At 40.9% G+C, this 16710-nt stretch overlaps 1 protein-coding gene across 1 annotated transcript in view; it reads right to left on the bottom strand.

The window, feature by feature from the left end:
• Positions 1–16710, bottom strand: part of PHEX (phosphate regulating endopeptidase X-linked) — a 239938-nt gene that overhangs the window by 41893 nt on the left and 181335 nt on the right. Inside the window, exon 13 of the mRNA XM_075850790.1 lies at positions 7500–7577. Within this exon, the coding sequence (XP_075706905.1) occupies positions 7500–7577 (78 nt within the window). The remainder of the gene's footprint in view (positions 1–7499; positions 7578–16710) is intronic.

Raw genomic sequence — 16710 nt, 5'->3', positions numbered from 1 at the left:
GATTGACATCCCCCTGGCTGTTACAACTTTCTCGGATGCGCCATTGCCTTGTACTACTTGGGCAAGCACCATGCAGCAGCGAGGTGTACTCTGGCCTGCTTAATCGCTGCACCATGCATGCCAGGGGAATACAAGGCAACGGCACATCCGCAAGAGTTTGCGGAGGCTGGTAGTGATGTAGGACAGCCAGGGGGATGTCAATCAAAATTCAATTTTTGCCTCAGGCAGCAGAAAAGCTAGAAGCAGCCCTGAGGCTGCAGGCCACTTTAGGCCTGCAGCCTATAGGGTGCCGGGAAGACTCCCTGCGCAGGCCGGCGTGATGATGTCACTGCAGCCTGTGCAGCTCTATGTCCGTCGCATGAACAGGGCAAGGTAAGTGCAATATATTTTCCACATCAAAATCAGCTCCAAAAAACTCAACAGTGAACTGAACCTTTAGGTGCACCAGGGAAGACCAGCACCAGTGTTGTTATTAGAAACCAACCAACCTGTTGTTCCTGACATAGTACAATGTTGGTCAGCACCCAAATGTAGTCAGGATACAAGAGAGACCTAAAATGTCAATGATCTTGTGCACTGATGTGTAGAAATACTTTACGTAACGAAATATCAGATTAAAGGAATCATACCATTGAGTCCTAGATAGGTCCTATGCAGGTTGGATGTTGGTAAAGTGGTAATCTATTACTGCAGATGAGCTTAGATTGGAGGTATCTGATGGAAACTCAAAGGTTTACATTAGGTAAGGCCTTTGCAAAGTTCTAGATGCTGTACGGTGACACACAGAGTCTCCTGTGGCTCTGTACTATGGAAGCGCAGGGACTCTGTGCACCATGTAGGAGATATTATCCCATAGAAGGAATGCTTATAGTGGATAATAGCTCTGTAATGAAGCATGTGATGGAGAGTGACACATTTTTACAGAAAAAACTCTCCATGCCCCCATATATAAACCTGAGGCATACAGAGGTACAATAGTGCCCCATAGAGGTCTAAGGGTGTTTTATTATGGCTCCGTACAAACGCTAAACTGCACAGAACAGTATGCACAGAATGTACATGATTTGTGGTGTCATAACCACATGTCATTATGTTGTACAGTACTTATAATAATTTAGGAACATCTACTGAAATGCAATAATTGCACAACAAGTTTTATGAATTTATTGAAAGCCAATAAAAGTAAATGTACAGCTTGGCACGGTATGACACTGTACAATGTATTTAGCCATATTATGTGAAGGTGTTCTCTGGCATAATGCTTCGTAAATATAAACATTAAATATTCTCCTAGACTTTGATTTCTCGGCAATCAATTAAAGTAACTTAAAGGATAATCCGTTTCAATTTTCAGTTAAGTAAAATTAAGATAATGTATTATTTTACCTTGCCTGGAAAATAATGTTCTGACTTTCAATATATTCCACAATTATAATGCTTAATTAATCTCATTTTTCTCCATATGAAAATCTTAATTGCTTTTGTATTGTAAAAATGTGTACCCCCGTGAATAATAAAAAGGAGGAAACTGAAATACAACACATAAAACACATTACATTTTCACTGTTGAAAATGTCAGTTATAGAAAAAGATGACATCCCCCACATACTGTATGTATAACAGGGCTAAGTCACTGTTACTCCCCATACCCAGTAATAGGACTTCAATCCCATTGAAAATGAAATCAGCATCTCCTTAAAGCTTGTCAGCAGAGGGAAGCATGAAGTGCTCTAAAAATTTCCTGGTAGACGCTGCGTTGACTTTGGACTTGATATAACACAGTGGACCAACACCAGCAGATGACATGGCTCCCCAAACCATCACTGACTGTGGAAACTTCACACTGGACCACAAGCAATGTGGATTGATGCCTCTCCACTCTTCCTCCAGATTCTGGGGCCTTGATTTCCAAATAAAATGTTAAATTTACTTTAATCTGAAAACAGGACTTTGGACCACTAAGCAACAGACCAGTCCTTTTTCTCCTTAGCCCAGGTAAGACATTTCTGATGTTGTCTCAAGGAATGCTACAGTTGTAGCCCATGTCCTGGATACGTCTGTGTGTGGTGGCTCTTGAAGCCCTGACTCCAGCAACAGTGCACTCCTTGTGAATCCTCCCCCCCCCCCCCCCAGATTCTTGAATGGCCTTTTCTTGACAATCCTTTCAAGGCTGCGGTTATCCCTGTTGCTTGTGCACCTTTTTCTACCACACTTTTTCCTTCCTCTCAACTCTCCAAGAATATGCTTGGATACAGTACTCTGTGAACAGCCAGCTTCTTTAGCAATGTCCTTTTGTGGCTTACCCTCCTTGTGGAGACTGTCAATGACTGTCTTCTGGACAACTGTCAAGTCAGCAGTCTTCCCCATGATTGTGTAACCTACTGAATCAGAATGTTGGAAACGTTTGCAGGTGTTTTGTACTGATTAGCTGATTAGAGTGTGACACCATGAGTCTGCAATCTTGAACTTTTACCCAATATTCTAATTCTCTGAGGGACTAAATTTGGGGCTTTCATTAACTGTTAGCCATAATCTTCAACATTGAAAGAAAAAAATGCTGGAAATAGATCACTCTGTGTGTAATGAATCTATATAATATATGAGTTTGGCTTTTTTTTTTTCCCCAATTCAACATTTTTTATTGGTTTTAATACAAACATTTATCAACACATTCAGAGAAAATGTGTCCGCATAATAAAAGAACATTACAAATAGGATACATCCCAAACAGAGGATAGACATCAAATCCTATGAAGAGCACACAGTACGCCAGCCTTCTGAGTAGTCATAACTGTAGAGTTTGACTTTTTGAAATGAAATACTGAAATAAATAACATTTTTGATGATATTCTAATTCATTGAAAAGGACTAGTATGTATATATATATATATATACACATATATATATATATATATATATATATATATATATATATATATATATATATATATATATATATATATATATATATATATATATACATACAGTGAAGGAAATAAGTATTTGATCCCTTGCTGATTTTGTAAGTTTGCCCACTGTCAAAGACATGAACAGTCTAGAATTTTTAGGCTAGGTTAATTTTACCAGTGAGAGATAGATTATATTTAAAAAAAAAACCAGAAAATCACATTGTCAAAATTATATAAATTTATTTGCATTTTGCACAGAGAAATAAGTATTTGATCCCTTTGGCAAACAAGACTTAATACTTGGTGGCAAAACCCTTGTTGGCAAGCACAGCAGTCAGACATTTTTTGTAGTTGATGATGAGGTTTGCACACATGTTAGATGGAATTTTGGCCCACTCCTCTTTGCAGATCATCTGTAAATCATTAAGATTTCGAGGCTGTCGCTTGGCAACTCAGATCTTCAGCTCCTTCCATAAGTTTTCGATGGGATTAAGGTCTGGAGACTGGCTAGGCCACTCCATGACCTTAATGTGCTTCTTTTTGAACCACTCCTTTGTTGCCTTGGCTGTATGTTTCGGGTCATTGTCGTGCTGGAAGACCAAGCCACGAGCCATTTTTAATGTCCTGGTGGAGGGAAGGAGGTTGTCACTCAGGATTTGACGGTACATGGCTCCATCCATTCTCCCATTGATGCGGTGAAGTAGTCCTGTGCCCTTAGCAGAGAAACACCCCCAAAACATAATGTTTCCACCTCCATGCTTGACAGTGGGGACGGTGTTCTTTGGGTCATAGGCAGCATTTTTCTTCCTCCAAACACGGCAAGTTGAGTTAATGCCAAAGAGCTCAATTTTAGTCTCATCTGACCACAGCACCTTCTCCCAATCACTCTCAGAATCATCCATATGTTCATTTGCAAACTTCAGATGGGCCTATACATGTGCCTTCTTGAGCAGGGGAACCTTGCGGGCACTGCTGGATTTTAATCCATTACGGCGTAATGTGTTACCAATGGTTTTCTTGGTGACTGTGGTCCCAGCTGCCTTGAGATCATTAACAAGTTCCCGCCGTGTAGTTTTCGGCTGAGCTCTCACCTTCCTCAGGATCAAGGATACCCCACGAGGTGAGATTTTGCATGGAGCCCCAGATCGATGTCGATTGACAGTCATTTTGTATGTCTTCCATTTTCTTACTATGGCACCAACAGTTGTCTCCTTCTCACCCAGTGTCTTACTTATGGTTTTGTAGCCCATTCCAGCCTTGTGCAGGTCTATGATCTTGTCCCTGACATCTTTAGAAAGCTCTTTGGTCTTGCCCATGTTGTAGAGGTTAGAGTCAGACTGATTAATTGAGTCTGTGGACAGGAGTCTTTTATACAGGTGACCATTTAAGACAGCTGTCTTTAATGCAGGCACCAAGTTGATTTGGAGAGTGAAACTGGTCTGGAGGAGGCTGAACTCTTAATGGTTGGTAGGGGATCAAATACTTATTGTGTTTGTGTGTGTGTGTGTGTGTGTGTGTGTGTGTGTGTGTGTGTGTGTGTGGGTATATATATGTATATATATATATATATATATATATATATATATATATATGTACACATATATATACACACTGCCTATAAAAGGTATAGTATTTTACATTAAAAAACAAAAACATCCAATTGAATAAAAAGTCTATTTTGCATAGCATGTTCCAAAAAGTTAGTTGGTCCAAGCTGCCGTAAATGTTATGAGGTGCTCAATGTCAGGTACAAGGTACTAATTCTGAAGGGTCATTTTAAAAACAACAGAGAAAGAAAAATTTGGTAATTCAAGATGATGATAAAATTCCAGTCATTGACACAAGGCCTCAATCTCAGGCTGGATTCACACGAACGTGGCGTTTTTGCGGACGCAAAAACGCGGCGTTTTGCGTGCGCAAAAACCACTTGACAGCTCCGTGTGTCATCCGTGTATGATGAGGCTAGTCGACGTCAGTCACTGTCCAGGGTGCTGAAAGAGTTAACTGATCGGCAGTTAACTCTTTCAGCACCCTCAACAGTGAATTCCGATCACAATATCGAGCAACCTGTTAAAAAAAACAAAAACGTTCGTACTTACCGAGAACTTCCCTCCCGGCCGTTGCCTTGGTGACGCGTCCTTGGTGACGCGCCTCTCTTGACATCCGGCCCCACCTCCCTGGATGACGCGGCAGTCCATGTGACCGCTGCAGCCTGTGCTTGGCCTGTGATTGGCTGGAGCTGTCACTTGGACTGAATTGTCATCCCGGGAGGTCAGACTGGAGGAAGAAGCAGGCAGTTATCGGTAAGTCAGAACTTCTTTTTTTTTACACGTTCATGTATATTGTGATCGGAAGTCACTGTCCAGGGTGCTGAAACAGTTTAACTCTTTCAGCACCCTGGACAGTGACTATCTCCTGACGTCGCGTCACGGAAATTTTTTTATCTTAGTTCTACACTAGCACACTGGAGATTAGTTTTAAACACAGACAGACAGTATGTATTCTTACCTCATGTTGATGATGAGACGTTCCTCAGGAGAAATATTGCGTCTCATGTTCGTATTTCTGAAGGTTAGGCCGGAACGCAGCTCCTCCAGCAGCCGATCAAAAGTTGTGACAGACATCTGACAAAAGGCCTGAAATTTGTCCGTATACAGATGCAGGTCCTCATAAAGGGTGTGGAAGTGCTCTTTGTAAGGCTGGATTCACACGAGCGTTGCGTTTTTGCGCGCGCAAACAACGCGGCGTTTTGCGCGCGCAAAAACCATTTGACAGCTGCGTGTGTCATCCGTGTCTGATGCGCGGCTGCGTGATTTTCGCGCAGCCGCCATCATAGAGATGAGGCTAGTCGACGCCCGTCACTGTCCAAGGTGCTGAAAGAGCAAACTCTTTCAGCACCCTCGACAGTGAATGCCGAACACAATATCGAAAAACCTGTTGAAAAAAAGAAAAAGTTCGTACTTACCGAGAACTTCCCGGTCGTTGCCTTGGTGACGCGTCCTTGGTGACGCGCCTCTCGACATCGGGCCCCACCTCCCTGGATGACGCGCCAGTCCATGTGACCGCTGCAGCCTGTGCTTGGCCTGTGATTGGCTGGAGCTGTCACTTGGCCTGAATTGTCATCCCGGGAGGTCAGACTGGAGGAAGACGCCGGGAGTTATCGGTAAGTCAGAACTTCGTTTATTTTTACAGGTTCATGTTTATTGGGATCGGAAGTCACTGTCCATGGTGCTGAAACAGTTTAACTCTTTCTGCACCATGGACAGTGACTATCTCCTGACGTCGCGTACCGATAATTTTTTTGCCGGGTTCGGTCAAAACGAGTTCGGCCGAACCCGGTGAAGTTCGGTTCGGTTGTCCGGGTTCGCTCATCTCAAAGACACTCCGTTTGGATGTTTGTAAACAGAAAAGCACGTGGTGCTTTTCTGTTTACATTCATCCTTTTGACAGCTCTTGCGCGAATCACGCAGTTCGCACGCAAGTGCTTCCGTGTGGCATACGTGGTTTTCACGCACCCATTGACTTCAATGGGTGCGTGATGCGCGCAAAACGCCGAAAGAACGGACATGTCGTGACTTTTTTTCAGCGGACTCACGCTGAGGAAAAATCACGAACATGTCAGCACGGCGCCATAGACACATATAGGTCCGTGCAACGCGCGTGCAAATCACGCGCGTTGCACGGACGTTTTTCCCGTTCGTCTGAATAAAGCCTTACAGCAGGATTTATGAGCCACTACATGGACACACGTCACACCCCCTTTAGACTGACTCCAGATGCCTTAACTCCTAAGTCATCACCCCTATAACCTCAGTTTTATTGCCCCGGCTTATCTTACTGATGTATCACCTCATGTACTAATTGTCTTTGTGTAACATCTTAAATGTTGTGCTCTTTTATTTCTCAGTCATTCATTTGTAAACTTGCCTGAAGAAGGAGCCTGTGTGCTCTGAAAGCTGCATATAGAACTTTTATGGTTAGACAATAAAGGTATCATACCTTCTATACTTTTGTCTTTTTTGACACAAAAGTATTTGACATTGCATAATGTCAGGCACTGAAATTATTAACAGCATCATATTTTCACATCTTTCCCTATACATTATATTTATTTCAATCCACTATTTCCTCAAGAGTGTAAAATGTTAAATTAATCTATTCAACTTTAAAAATATGACTCAAATTAAAGGGATATTCCGATGCTAGACATTTATAGTATATACATAGTCCAGCCATAGGATAAGCTATAAAAGTCTTCTTATTGGTAGAGTGAGGATCACGTGTCCCACTTTTGCATTAGCAGCTGACCAGACTATCATGAAAGGAGTTGCACCCAAGCACAGGACCCATGTTATACCAGTAGATAGGGGTCCCAGCAGTAGGGTCACAATTTATTAGACATTTATGACATATCCTATAGATACAGTATACTATAAATGTCTATCATAGGAATATCCCCTTAGTATATTTGTTTAATAAAATAAAATAAGTATTTTCCAAAACCATAGTACACGCTAAAACGAGCCAGACAAGCTGTAATAAGACCAGAGAAACTGATTTGAAAACGATAAATGTCAGCATTTTACTTACTGTTTTAATGTCTTCATTTATGTAGGTTTCATTCATTATAAACTCAGGATAGCCCACTTTCGCCAATACAGATTTTGCCTGTGTCAAGGAAATAAAAATACTGTTAACCATGAGAATTTTTTTTTATACTTAAAGGGGTTGTCCACTACCAGACAACTGATGACCTATCCACCGGATAGGTCTTCAGTGTATGATCGGTGCAGGTCCGACGTCCATGTCAGAAGCAGATGGCTCCAGTCATGGAATAGCGGCCGAGTTGCAGTACTTCAAATGAATAGGAGCGGAGCTGCAGTTTGGCAGAACGGCCGCTAAACAATGTACGGAGCCAACTGCTTCTGGCTCCATACATAGCATACTGCACAATGACATCCGGTGCCTGGAAAATAATGTTCTGACTTAAAATATATTCCACAATTATAATGCTTAATTAATCACATTTTTCTCCATATAAAAATCTATATATATATATATATATATATATATATATATATATATATAAAATATTGGTAGAAAAATTCCACGGCACTTTGTCCTGCATACATAGAAGCTGTATCGTTCTCTCTCAGCCGATTACATCAGTTCAGCTGAACTGACAGCTCGGTTGAGAGCAGTTTCTGCGTGTCTTTGACAAACAGGATTCACCTCATATCGAAAGTCATTAAAATCCGATCCTACCATAGCATAGCGTCTGGATGTGATGACACTTAAAGGCTATGTACACCTTTGAAAGGCATTTTTTTTTTTTTTATAAAAAGGTCAATCAGGGTGATTGGTGCAACTTTAGAAATCATTTTTTACTTTTTGAGATACAGCTGCTCTGTATACAGAGCAGCTGTATCGAGCGCTAAATCTCGTTCCCCTCAGGTCTACGGGACTGACAGGTTCAGTGCCAGTGGGTCCTGCGTGTCTCTGACAAGCAGGATCCACCTGTAATCTATCACTTTAAGTTATAGAGAATACAGAGCAGCTGTATCTTGGACCAACTAACTTTTTGGAACATGCTAAACGGATGGATGCTTGAGCTGCACATCCATACTGCTTTTATCTGTCTGCCACAATAAATTGTGAGTGCCGTGGAATTTTTCTACAAATATTATTGTGCCATTACTTAATCTTCCAACCACTAAGCACCACCAGTTTTGAATTGAACTGAACGCCAAATACGTCTGAAATTACAAGTGCACGCATTTACAAGTAGCGTCTTTTATTAACGTAATTGGAGCTGGTTTTCATTGGAGTCACTGAAAAACGGCTCCAATTACGTCCCAAGAAGTGTCCTGCACTTCTTTGACGCGGTGGTAATTTTATGCGCCGTCTTTTGACAGCGACGCGTAAAATGACACCTCGTCTGCACAGAACATCGTAAGACCCATTGCAAGCAATGGGCAGATGTTTGCCGACGTATTGGAGCTGTCTTTTCAGGCGTAATTCGAGGCGTAAAACGCCTCCATTACGTCTGAAAAGAGGTCCTGTGCACATACACTTATAGTACTCCAAGAGCCATAGCAGTGCCGATCTTTTTCTTTACCTCCCGGACATATCTATATCTGAACCTGTCAGTCCGGTGGACCTGTGGAGAACAGGATTTAGCGCTAGATACAGCTGCTCTGTATACAGAGCAGCTGTATCTCAAAAAGTAAAAAATAATTTTTAATAAAAATTATTTCTAAAGTTGCACCAATCACCCTGATTGACCTTTTTATTTAAAAAGAAAAATGCCTTTCAAAGGTGTACACATCCAGACATGGTTTGCTTCAGGCCTCCAACACAGAACCTACAGCAAAACATTGATTTTATAAAAAAAAAAGATACCTGATGATTTTTGGCATAATGTTCTTCAGGGATCTTTGTTTACTGCCGTCTAAACTTACAATCCAGTGTCAGGACTTATTTGCAGAGGTATTTTTCAAATCTTGTGACACATTAAAAAAATAACATTTGACGGTCATAAGCTTTTAATCTAGGTGTTGTGGTGTGTTTTGGGGTGGGTATGGGGGTGGGGGTGTGTGAGTGTTAAAGACATAGTCAAAAGTGGAAAAACTGTAATCATATTGAAAGACACGTAATGTCACAGGTAAAAGAGAACGGCTGCATTTTTGCAATATATTGTACAGTTTGTTGATCTACCAGTGATGGTTACACTAATATATGCTGACATCTTATATTAAAGTTCAATAATAAAATGTGTCAATTACACGCTTAGATGAAAATGCCCCATGGGTGTAGTTGGATGTAGTAGTGGGTGGCAGCTCTTCTGCCGGGTCTGTACCTGTAGCGTTGTATTTCATTGAATAAGCAATGTATTTTCGCTTCCTACTTTAGCTGCATACAGGTTAATGCCGGGCCATTTAAACATGTGCTGACACATTATTGCTTGGTTGCTTATGGCTTCATTGAACGTACTTTTATGTGATAAGATTGAGAAGAGATACGACGTTACACTCACATTAAATCACAAGTTATATGGGCTGTAACCTATAACACTGTGGCTGGTCTGCACTTTACTGGATATCCTACTCAATATTTCTCAAGTAAATGCAGCACAGTATTGCTCTATACTGACAAGATGCTATTTATTTTCTACATAGGGAGTGAATAAATTTAAATATATAAATAAATTACTAGTCAGCAAATTTAAAGTATAAAGTACGTATTAGCCCCTTACCCGATTTCTTCTATTTTTGCAAATTTGTCGCATCTAAATGTTTCAGATAATTCTACAAATTTTAATATAAGATAAAGACATTTATTCCATTTATTGAGAATAAATATTTATTCCAAACCTATTACACCCATGTGAAAAAGTAATTGCCCCCATTAACCCTAATAACTGGTTTTGCCACTCTCGGCAGTAACAACTACAATCAAACGTTTGCGATAACTTGTAATGAGTCTTTCACATCAAGTCGGCCAGTTTCTGCAGAAGAATAGCAGCCCCAGACCATCACACTACCACCACCATGTTTGACTGTTGGTACAATGTTCATATGGTAGAATGCGGTGTTCGCTTTACGTCAGATGTTACAAAACCCATGTTTTCTAAAATGTCCCACCTTTGACTCATCAGTCCACAGAATACTATGCCAAAAGTCTTGGGGTCATCTGGGTTTCTTTTGGAAAATGCGGGATGAGCCTTGGTGTTCTCTTTTGTCAGCAAGGAAGTGCACCTTGAAACTCTCCCATGAATGGCATTTTTGCCGAGTGTCTTTCTTATTGTTGAATCGTATACATTGACCTAAACTAAGACAAATGAGGCCTGCAGTTCTTTAGATGTCAGTCTGGGCTCTATTGTGACCTCCTGGATGAGTCATTGATGCGCTCTTGGTGGAATTTTGGTAGGCCAGACACTCCTAGGAAGGTTCACATTCTTCCTTTTTCTCCATTTGTGGATAATGGCTCTCACTGTTCGTTGCAGTCCTAGAGCCTTAGCAAATCCCTTTGTAAGCCATTCCAGACTGGTAGGTTTGAATTACTTTGTTTCTCATCTGTATTTGTATCTTTTTACAACGTGGCATCATGTGCTGCTTTTTGAGACCTTCTAGCCCGTTTCACATTGCCTGACAGGTTTTATTTAAGTGATTTTTAGATTCTACACGTCCTGGGTGTGGCTAGTGAAATTAAACTCAATTGTCAATTGAAATTTGTTAGTTGGCTGATTTAATAGCTATGGGGGCATTTACATTTTGCTGTAGAGCCAGTTAGAGCTGAACAACTTTTTTCCTTCAGTAAATGAAATCATCATTTAATATCAGCATTTTGTGTTTACTTGGGTTATCTTTGTCTAATATTAAAAGTAGTTTGATGACCTAAAACACTCAAGTGGGTTAAATATGAAAAAATACCGTACTAAAAATAAAAAATATATATTTAAATAAAAAAAATGTAAACCTAAATTTCAAGGCCCCATTCACACATGTATTTACTACAGGATTTGTGTCAGAAATCCGAGGCTGACACTCAGATTTCTGACACAGATGTGCAGTTCCATATGCCGGGATCCACACAAGGATTAACCCCATCCAATGGGGCTAATCCACCATTTTTTCCATGTTATATTCATGGGAATAAGTAGCATACTACTTATTCTTGTCGATTTTTTTTTTTTTCTGTGTAGCACAGACAACATTCTGTGCTGATTTTTTTTACGCTGCATGTGATCAGGTTTACAAAAAATCCATTCACATGCATTAGATGTGGAATGTTTGCGAATTTGAAACAGCACAGGATCTGGACCGAAATCCATGTCTAATCCTGAACATGTAAATTATGTTTCTGTAAGGGTGTGTTCACATATGTGAAAACACCCTAATAAAAATTCTGTTTTTGCTCAAATTATTTTTAAATAATGTAACAAATAAATTGCTGTCAAAAGGGTAATTTTCTTAAGATTACTTACTTAGGGATCCCCCTGAATTTTATCTGTATTTCTTATTCAAAATGGCTGCTTATAAAGATTTATTATGAGCCCCTTCCCTTTCCAGCCTTCCTACATTACATGCTGACACCAACATGTGACCTTTTTAGCAGCAGTGAACATGATTGGTGAAAGTTCTCACTGAACAAGTCTACAATCCCCACCCTAGAGACCCATTCAGAGGTAAGCAAACCTATTAGACTTGTTTATACCTAATTAGCATGTTTGAAAAATTAACTCAACCAGACCAAAAAATAATTTACATACATAATTTATATAAATGAATAATATATACCAAAAAACTAACAATGATTCTAGTTAAAAATGAAGAAAAAAAACCTGAAAAAACAGTGGCTCTTTAAATATGGCGTATCTTTGAGGTTAAAGTGCTTAATAATTTTCGATTTTTAGATCCTTGACTTATGAAACTTTATAAAAGATAGGGAATTCAAATGGAAATATGATTTGATTCTAACTGCATTATCTGCTGCTCTCTTGCTATATATTGTACTCACTCTATGTTAGTGACCCTACTTAGTTCAAGATTGAAAACATCTAGATTCTCAACCTGTGGTACGTGTATTCAAGGGAGTACACACCAAGTCTCTAGGGAATGTGCACATTGTTCTATGATCATAGCCTCGAGGGTACTTTGATGTTCTGTAGGGGTACTTGGGTAGGAACATTGAGAAACTGCCTGTCAGGAGCGTGGCTTGGCTGCTGAACCTGATGGCCACTTGACAGCTCGGCTCCTGCACCATCCTAGCTAATTAAGCGACGTATGCCTCAAATACTGCACCGATCTGCAGCAGTTTACCCTCCTCTGAAAGCTATATCCACCGAGATGCCCAGACGCCGCAAGCCAGTGGTGAGACCCACCCGGCTCACTGATTTCTACCTTTCTCGACATGCTGACGGAGGACATGATGGCAGAGATGCCTGTTCCCAGACCGGATCTCTCACCTCTGAACCGCCTCCGCATTCACCGCCCGGCACACGACTGAAGCGGATACGCAAAAGAGAAGAAGCCCAGTACCGGCTTTAGCTCTCCTGCCTTTCGACCACCTGCAACGACTCCGTTGAAAGCTGCTAACACGACGCCGAAAATCCAACTTCCGCTAGCCATGGGCGCCAACTTTTTTACTCTGCACACGGCTCCGCTCCTTCCTCTCCATCATCTCTGAATCCAAAAGCCCAACAAAGCAGAGACAGAGACTGCTTTCTCTGGATTTGCCAAAAGACAAGGTAGGGGAAGATGTACCCCATGACCCCCTATCCTTTAATTATGGTGACATTTTGGGAGATCTGCCCTCTTCCATTAAACCAGTCACTGAGCTTACCATGAAGACCATGCTTCAAGCTCTCAGCACTTCTTTACATTCAGGCTTTGCTAAATTACTTCACCCCATGCCTATGGCAGTGCAGGAAGTAGAGCATAGAGTGCAACATGTAGAATCCAAAATCAGCGAATTCGTTACTTCTCATAACGAACTAATTGACGCTCATAATGACTTGGAGCATGGGGTTTATAAGGTTAAAGTTAAAATGGCGGACCTGGAGGATAGGTCTCGCCGGAATAATGTCAAATTTCGGGGGGATCCCGGAAAATGTTGCGGAGCAGGACTTGACCAACTATGTACAACGCTTTATCAAAACTATGCTACCTCGATGCACCCCGAGAGACATTATCATTGACAGAGTGCATAGAGTCCCGAGACCAAAATATCTAGCAGAAGATGTGCAACGCGACGTCCTAGCCCGCGTCCATTTTTACCGCATTTTAGAGCTATTGATGACATCTACTAGGAAAAAATACGCTATTCCTTCTTAATATAAAATGCTGTCCATCTTCACGGACCTATCTGCTGTTGCACTGCAATTGTGTAGACAACTGGCCCCTGTCACACTGGCCTTACATGACCGCAAGATTTTGTACCACTGTGGTTTTCCAGTTCGCCTAATTATTCACCGCAACAATTCTCTTCACATTGTCCAGACCCTTTCGGACGGCGTGGCTCTCCTGAGACAGTGGGATATAACAGTGACTACCCCAGAAAAACCTCCTAATACCAACCCTCATCGACTGCACGATGATTGGCAAGTTGTAGTTCACCGTAAACCACAAAAGCGTTGACAAGACATACCTATACAGCTTCCTACTGTCCCTTACACGTAACTGGAGTACGTAATTTGCATCTCATCTTGATTCACATGAGGCTACACATGCAGATCCTCTTGGTGCAGAAGTGACTACCTTGGCTCAACATCAAGCTGACTGTCCCCCGTCCCCCCCCCATCTGTTGAACAGACCTCACTGTTCTTGTTTTCCGTCTCCTAGGGAAACCATGGTGTCTCATTTTGATTGTTTGCTGTTTTACTTTTTTTATTTCTTAGCTAGCAGAGTCATAGAAAACCGGCCTAATATCAGCCAGGACTGCCTCGCCTTAATCCACTTTATTTTTGGTCATTTTATGACACAGACGTGTAATGTTTATTTTAATGTTTTGCAGCCATGAGCACACCTTCTTCTTATACAATGGTTATCACAATAGCATACTTGAATGTTAATGGCCTTAACAGCCCGCACAATGCGCATATGTGGATAGAAGCCAAATCCTCGGCATGCGATGTTCTATGTGCTCAAGAAAGACACCTTTTACAAAAAGATGCCGCTCGAATTAATCACAATTTATTTCCTCACATATACCAATCCCACTTTACGACTAAGTCAAGAGGTGTTCTGGTGGCTATAAAGTTCACAAACTTAGACAAGACAGAATAGTAATTTGTGGAGATTTCAATTCTATAATTGATGCCTCCCTAGATACTACGAATCCCTCCCGCCAACAACAAACCCAGTTGGGGAATTTATTCTGGAAATATGACTTATATGATGTATGGCGTGCTCAACATAGTGCAGAGAGGGACTATTCTTTCTACACTCAAACCCACAATAGCTATTCCCGCATTGACATGTTTCTTGCTGATAAAGAATTACTCCTCTCCTCTAAATGAACATCTTTCCCTCGTGAATTGGAGAAAATCAGGTAGGATTTGTGAAGGGCAGACAAGAAGTGACATGTGACATGTCAGAAGTTTGGATTGGTGGGGGTCCGAGCACGGAGAACCCCACCAATCGCTAGAACTAAGCAGCTGAAGCACTCATGTGAGCGCTCAGCTGCTTCGTTTCTGTTCTGCTTTTTCCAGAAAGCCGATGTATCGGTGTACGGGCTCATAGACTTTCTATTGAGTCCGTACACCGATACATTTAATTCCGGAAATAGCCGAACACACACGAAGCAGCTGAGCGCTCATGCGAGCACTTCAGCTGCTTCGTTCTAGAGATTGGCGGGGGTCTCAGTGCTCGGACCCCCACCAATCCAAACTTCTGACATGTCTCCATGATATAAAGATAAAGAAACCTATAAGCACTCCAAATGATTGTGTAGATTTCCAAAGGCAATTAGAATTTTTTATTTTTTATTTTTTGTTCATACCAAAAGGTATAGTGTGCACAGAAGAACAGAAATTGAATGCAAGCGATAGAAATTATAGGACGTTTCGGCCCAACCAGGGCCTTTCTCACATTCGCTGCAACTGTATATAATCAAGAAGGAAGGTGTGGGATCTGAATAGCGTCTGTATATGAATCTGCATATGATCAAGGATAAGGATATAATAGGCGTCTGCCAGACTTTGGAGCGTCTAGCAGACGCCTATTATATCCTTATCCTTGATCATATGCAGATTCATATACAGACGCTATTCAGATCCCACACCTTCCTTCTTGATTATATATAGTTGCAGTGAATGTGAGAAAGGCCCTGGTTGGGCCGAAACGTCCTATAATTTCTATCGCTTGCATTCAATTTCTGTTCTTCTGTGCACACTATACCTTTTGGTATGAACAAAAAATAAAAAATAAAAAATTCTAATTGCCTTTGGAAATCTACACAATCATTTGGAGTGCTTATAGGTTTCTTTATCTTTACAATTGGGGTACAACCCAAACCTATTAATAGCACCAACTATTAGGAGTGCATCCTTACTATATTTTATTAATAATGTCTCCATGATATGTCAGAAGTTTGTCAAACGTTTAGCTACACTTTAAAGTTATTAAGACACTATATTTAACCCCTTCAGCTAAGGTCTATACTAAAGGTGTGTTATCAGATAGTTTTCGAATCACTAACGGCACTCGGCAAGGCTGCCCACTCTCCCCCTAGTGTTTATTTTATCCATGGAACCGTTAGCAGAACTTTCAAGAATACATGATAATTTTTACGGGATACAAATAGGCAATATAACCCATACCATTTCACTGTATGCGGATGACATTATACTCTCACTATCATCCCCAGAGGACTCTCTGCAATCTGCTCTGGAATATATTCAAGCCTTTGGCCAGATTTCTTTACACAAACTTAATACCCAAAAGTCTCAAATACTCCTGCTGAATCTTTCCACCTCGACGCTTCATCTTCTCATAAACAGATATAGCTTTGACTGTCAGGAAGGAGGTATTCAGTACCTGGGTATCACTCTGACACCTCTACATAAATCTTTATACTGAGCTAATTATGAACCCCTCTTAACAGTCATTCAATCAGAAACTACTAGGCTACATTAATTTGAGGAATAATGGGTGGGTAGAGTTGCCACATTCAAAATGTTATTGCTACCAAAGATCTTATATCTATTTAGAACAGTCCCAATTGCTATTCCGAAGACATTTTTCCAACGCCTCCAAAAGGTTCTCATGGGGTTTATATGGTCCTATCGTAAACCAAGAGT

This window comes from Rhinoderma darwinii, chromosome 2 (assembly GCF_050947455.1).
Source record: "Rhinoderma darwinii isolate aRhiDar2 chromosome 2, aRhiDar2.hap1, whole genome shotgun sequence".
In the NCBI taxonomy this organism is placed as follows: domain Eukaryota; kingdom Metazoa; phylum Chordata; class Amphibia; order Anura; family Rhinodermatidae; genus Rhinoderma; species Rhinoderma darwinii.
Note: the sequence above shows the minus strand (reverse complement) of the source record. Positions and strands in the feature narration are given on the sequence as shown.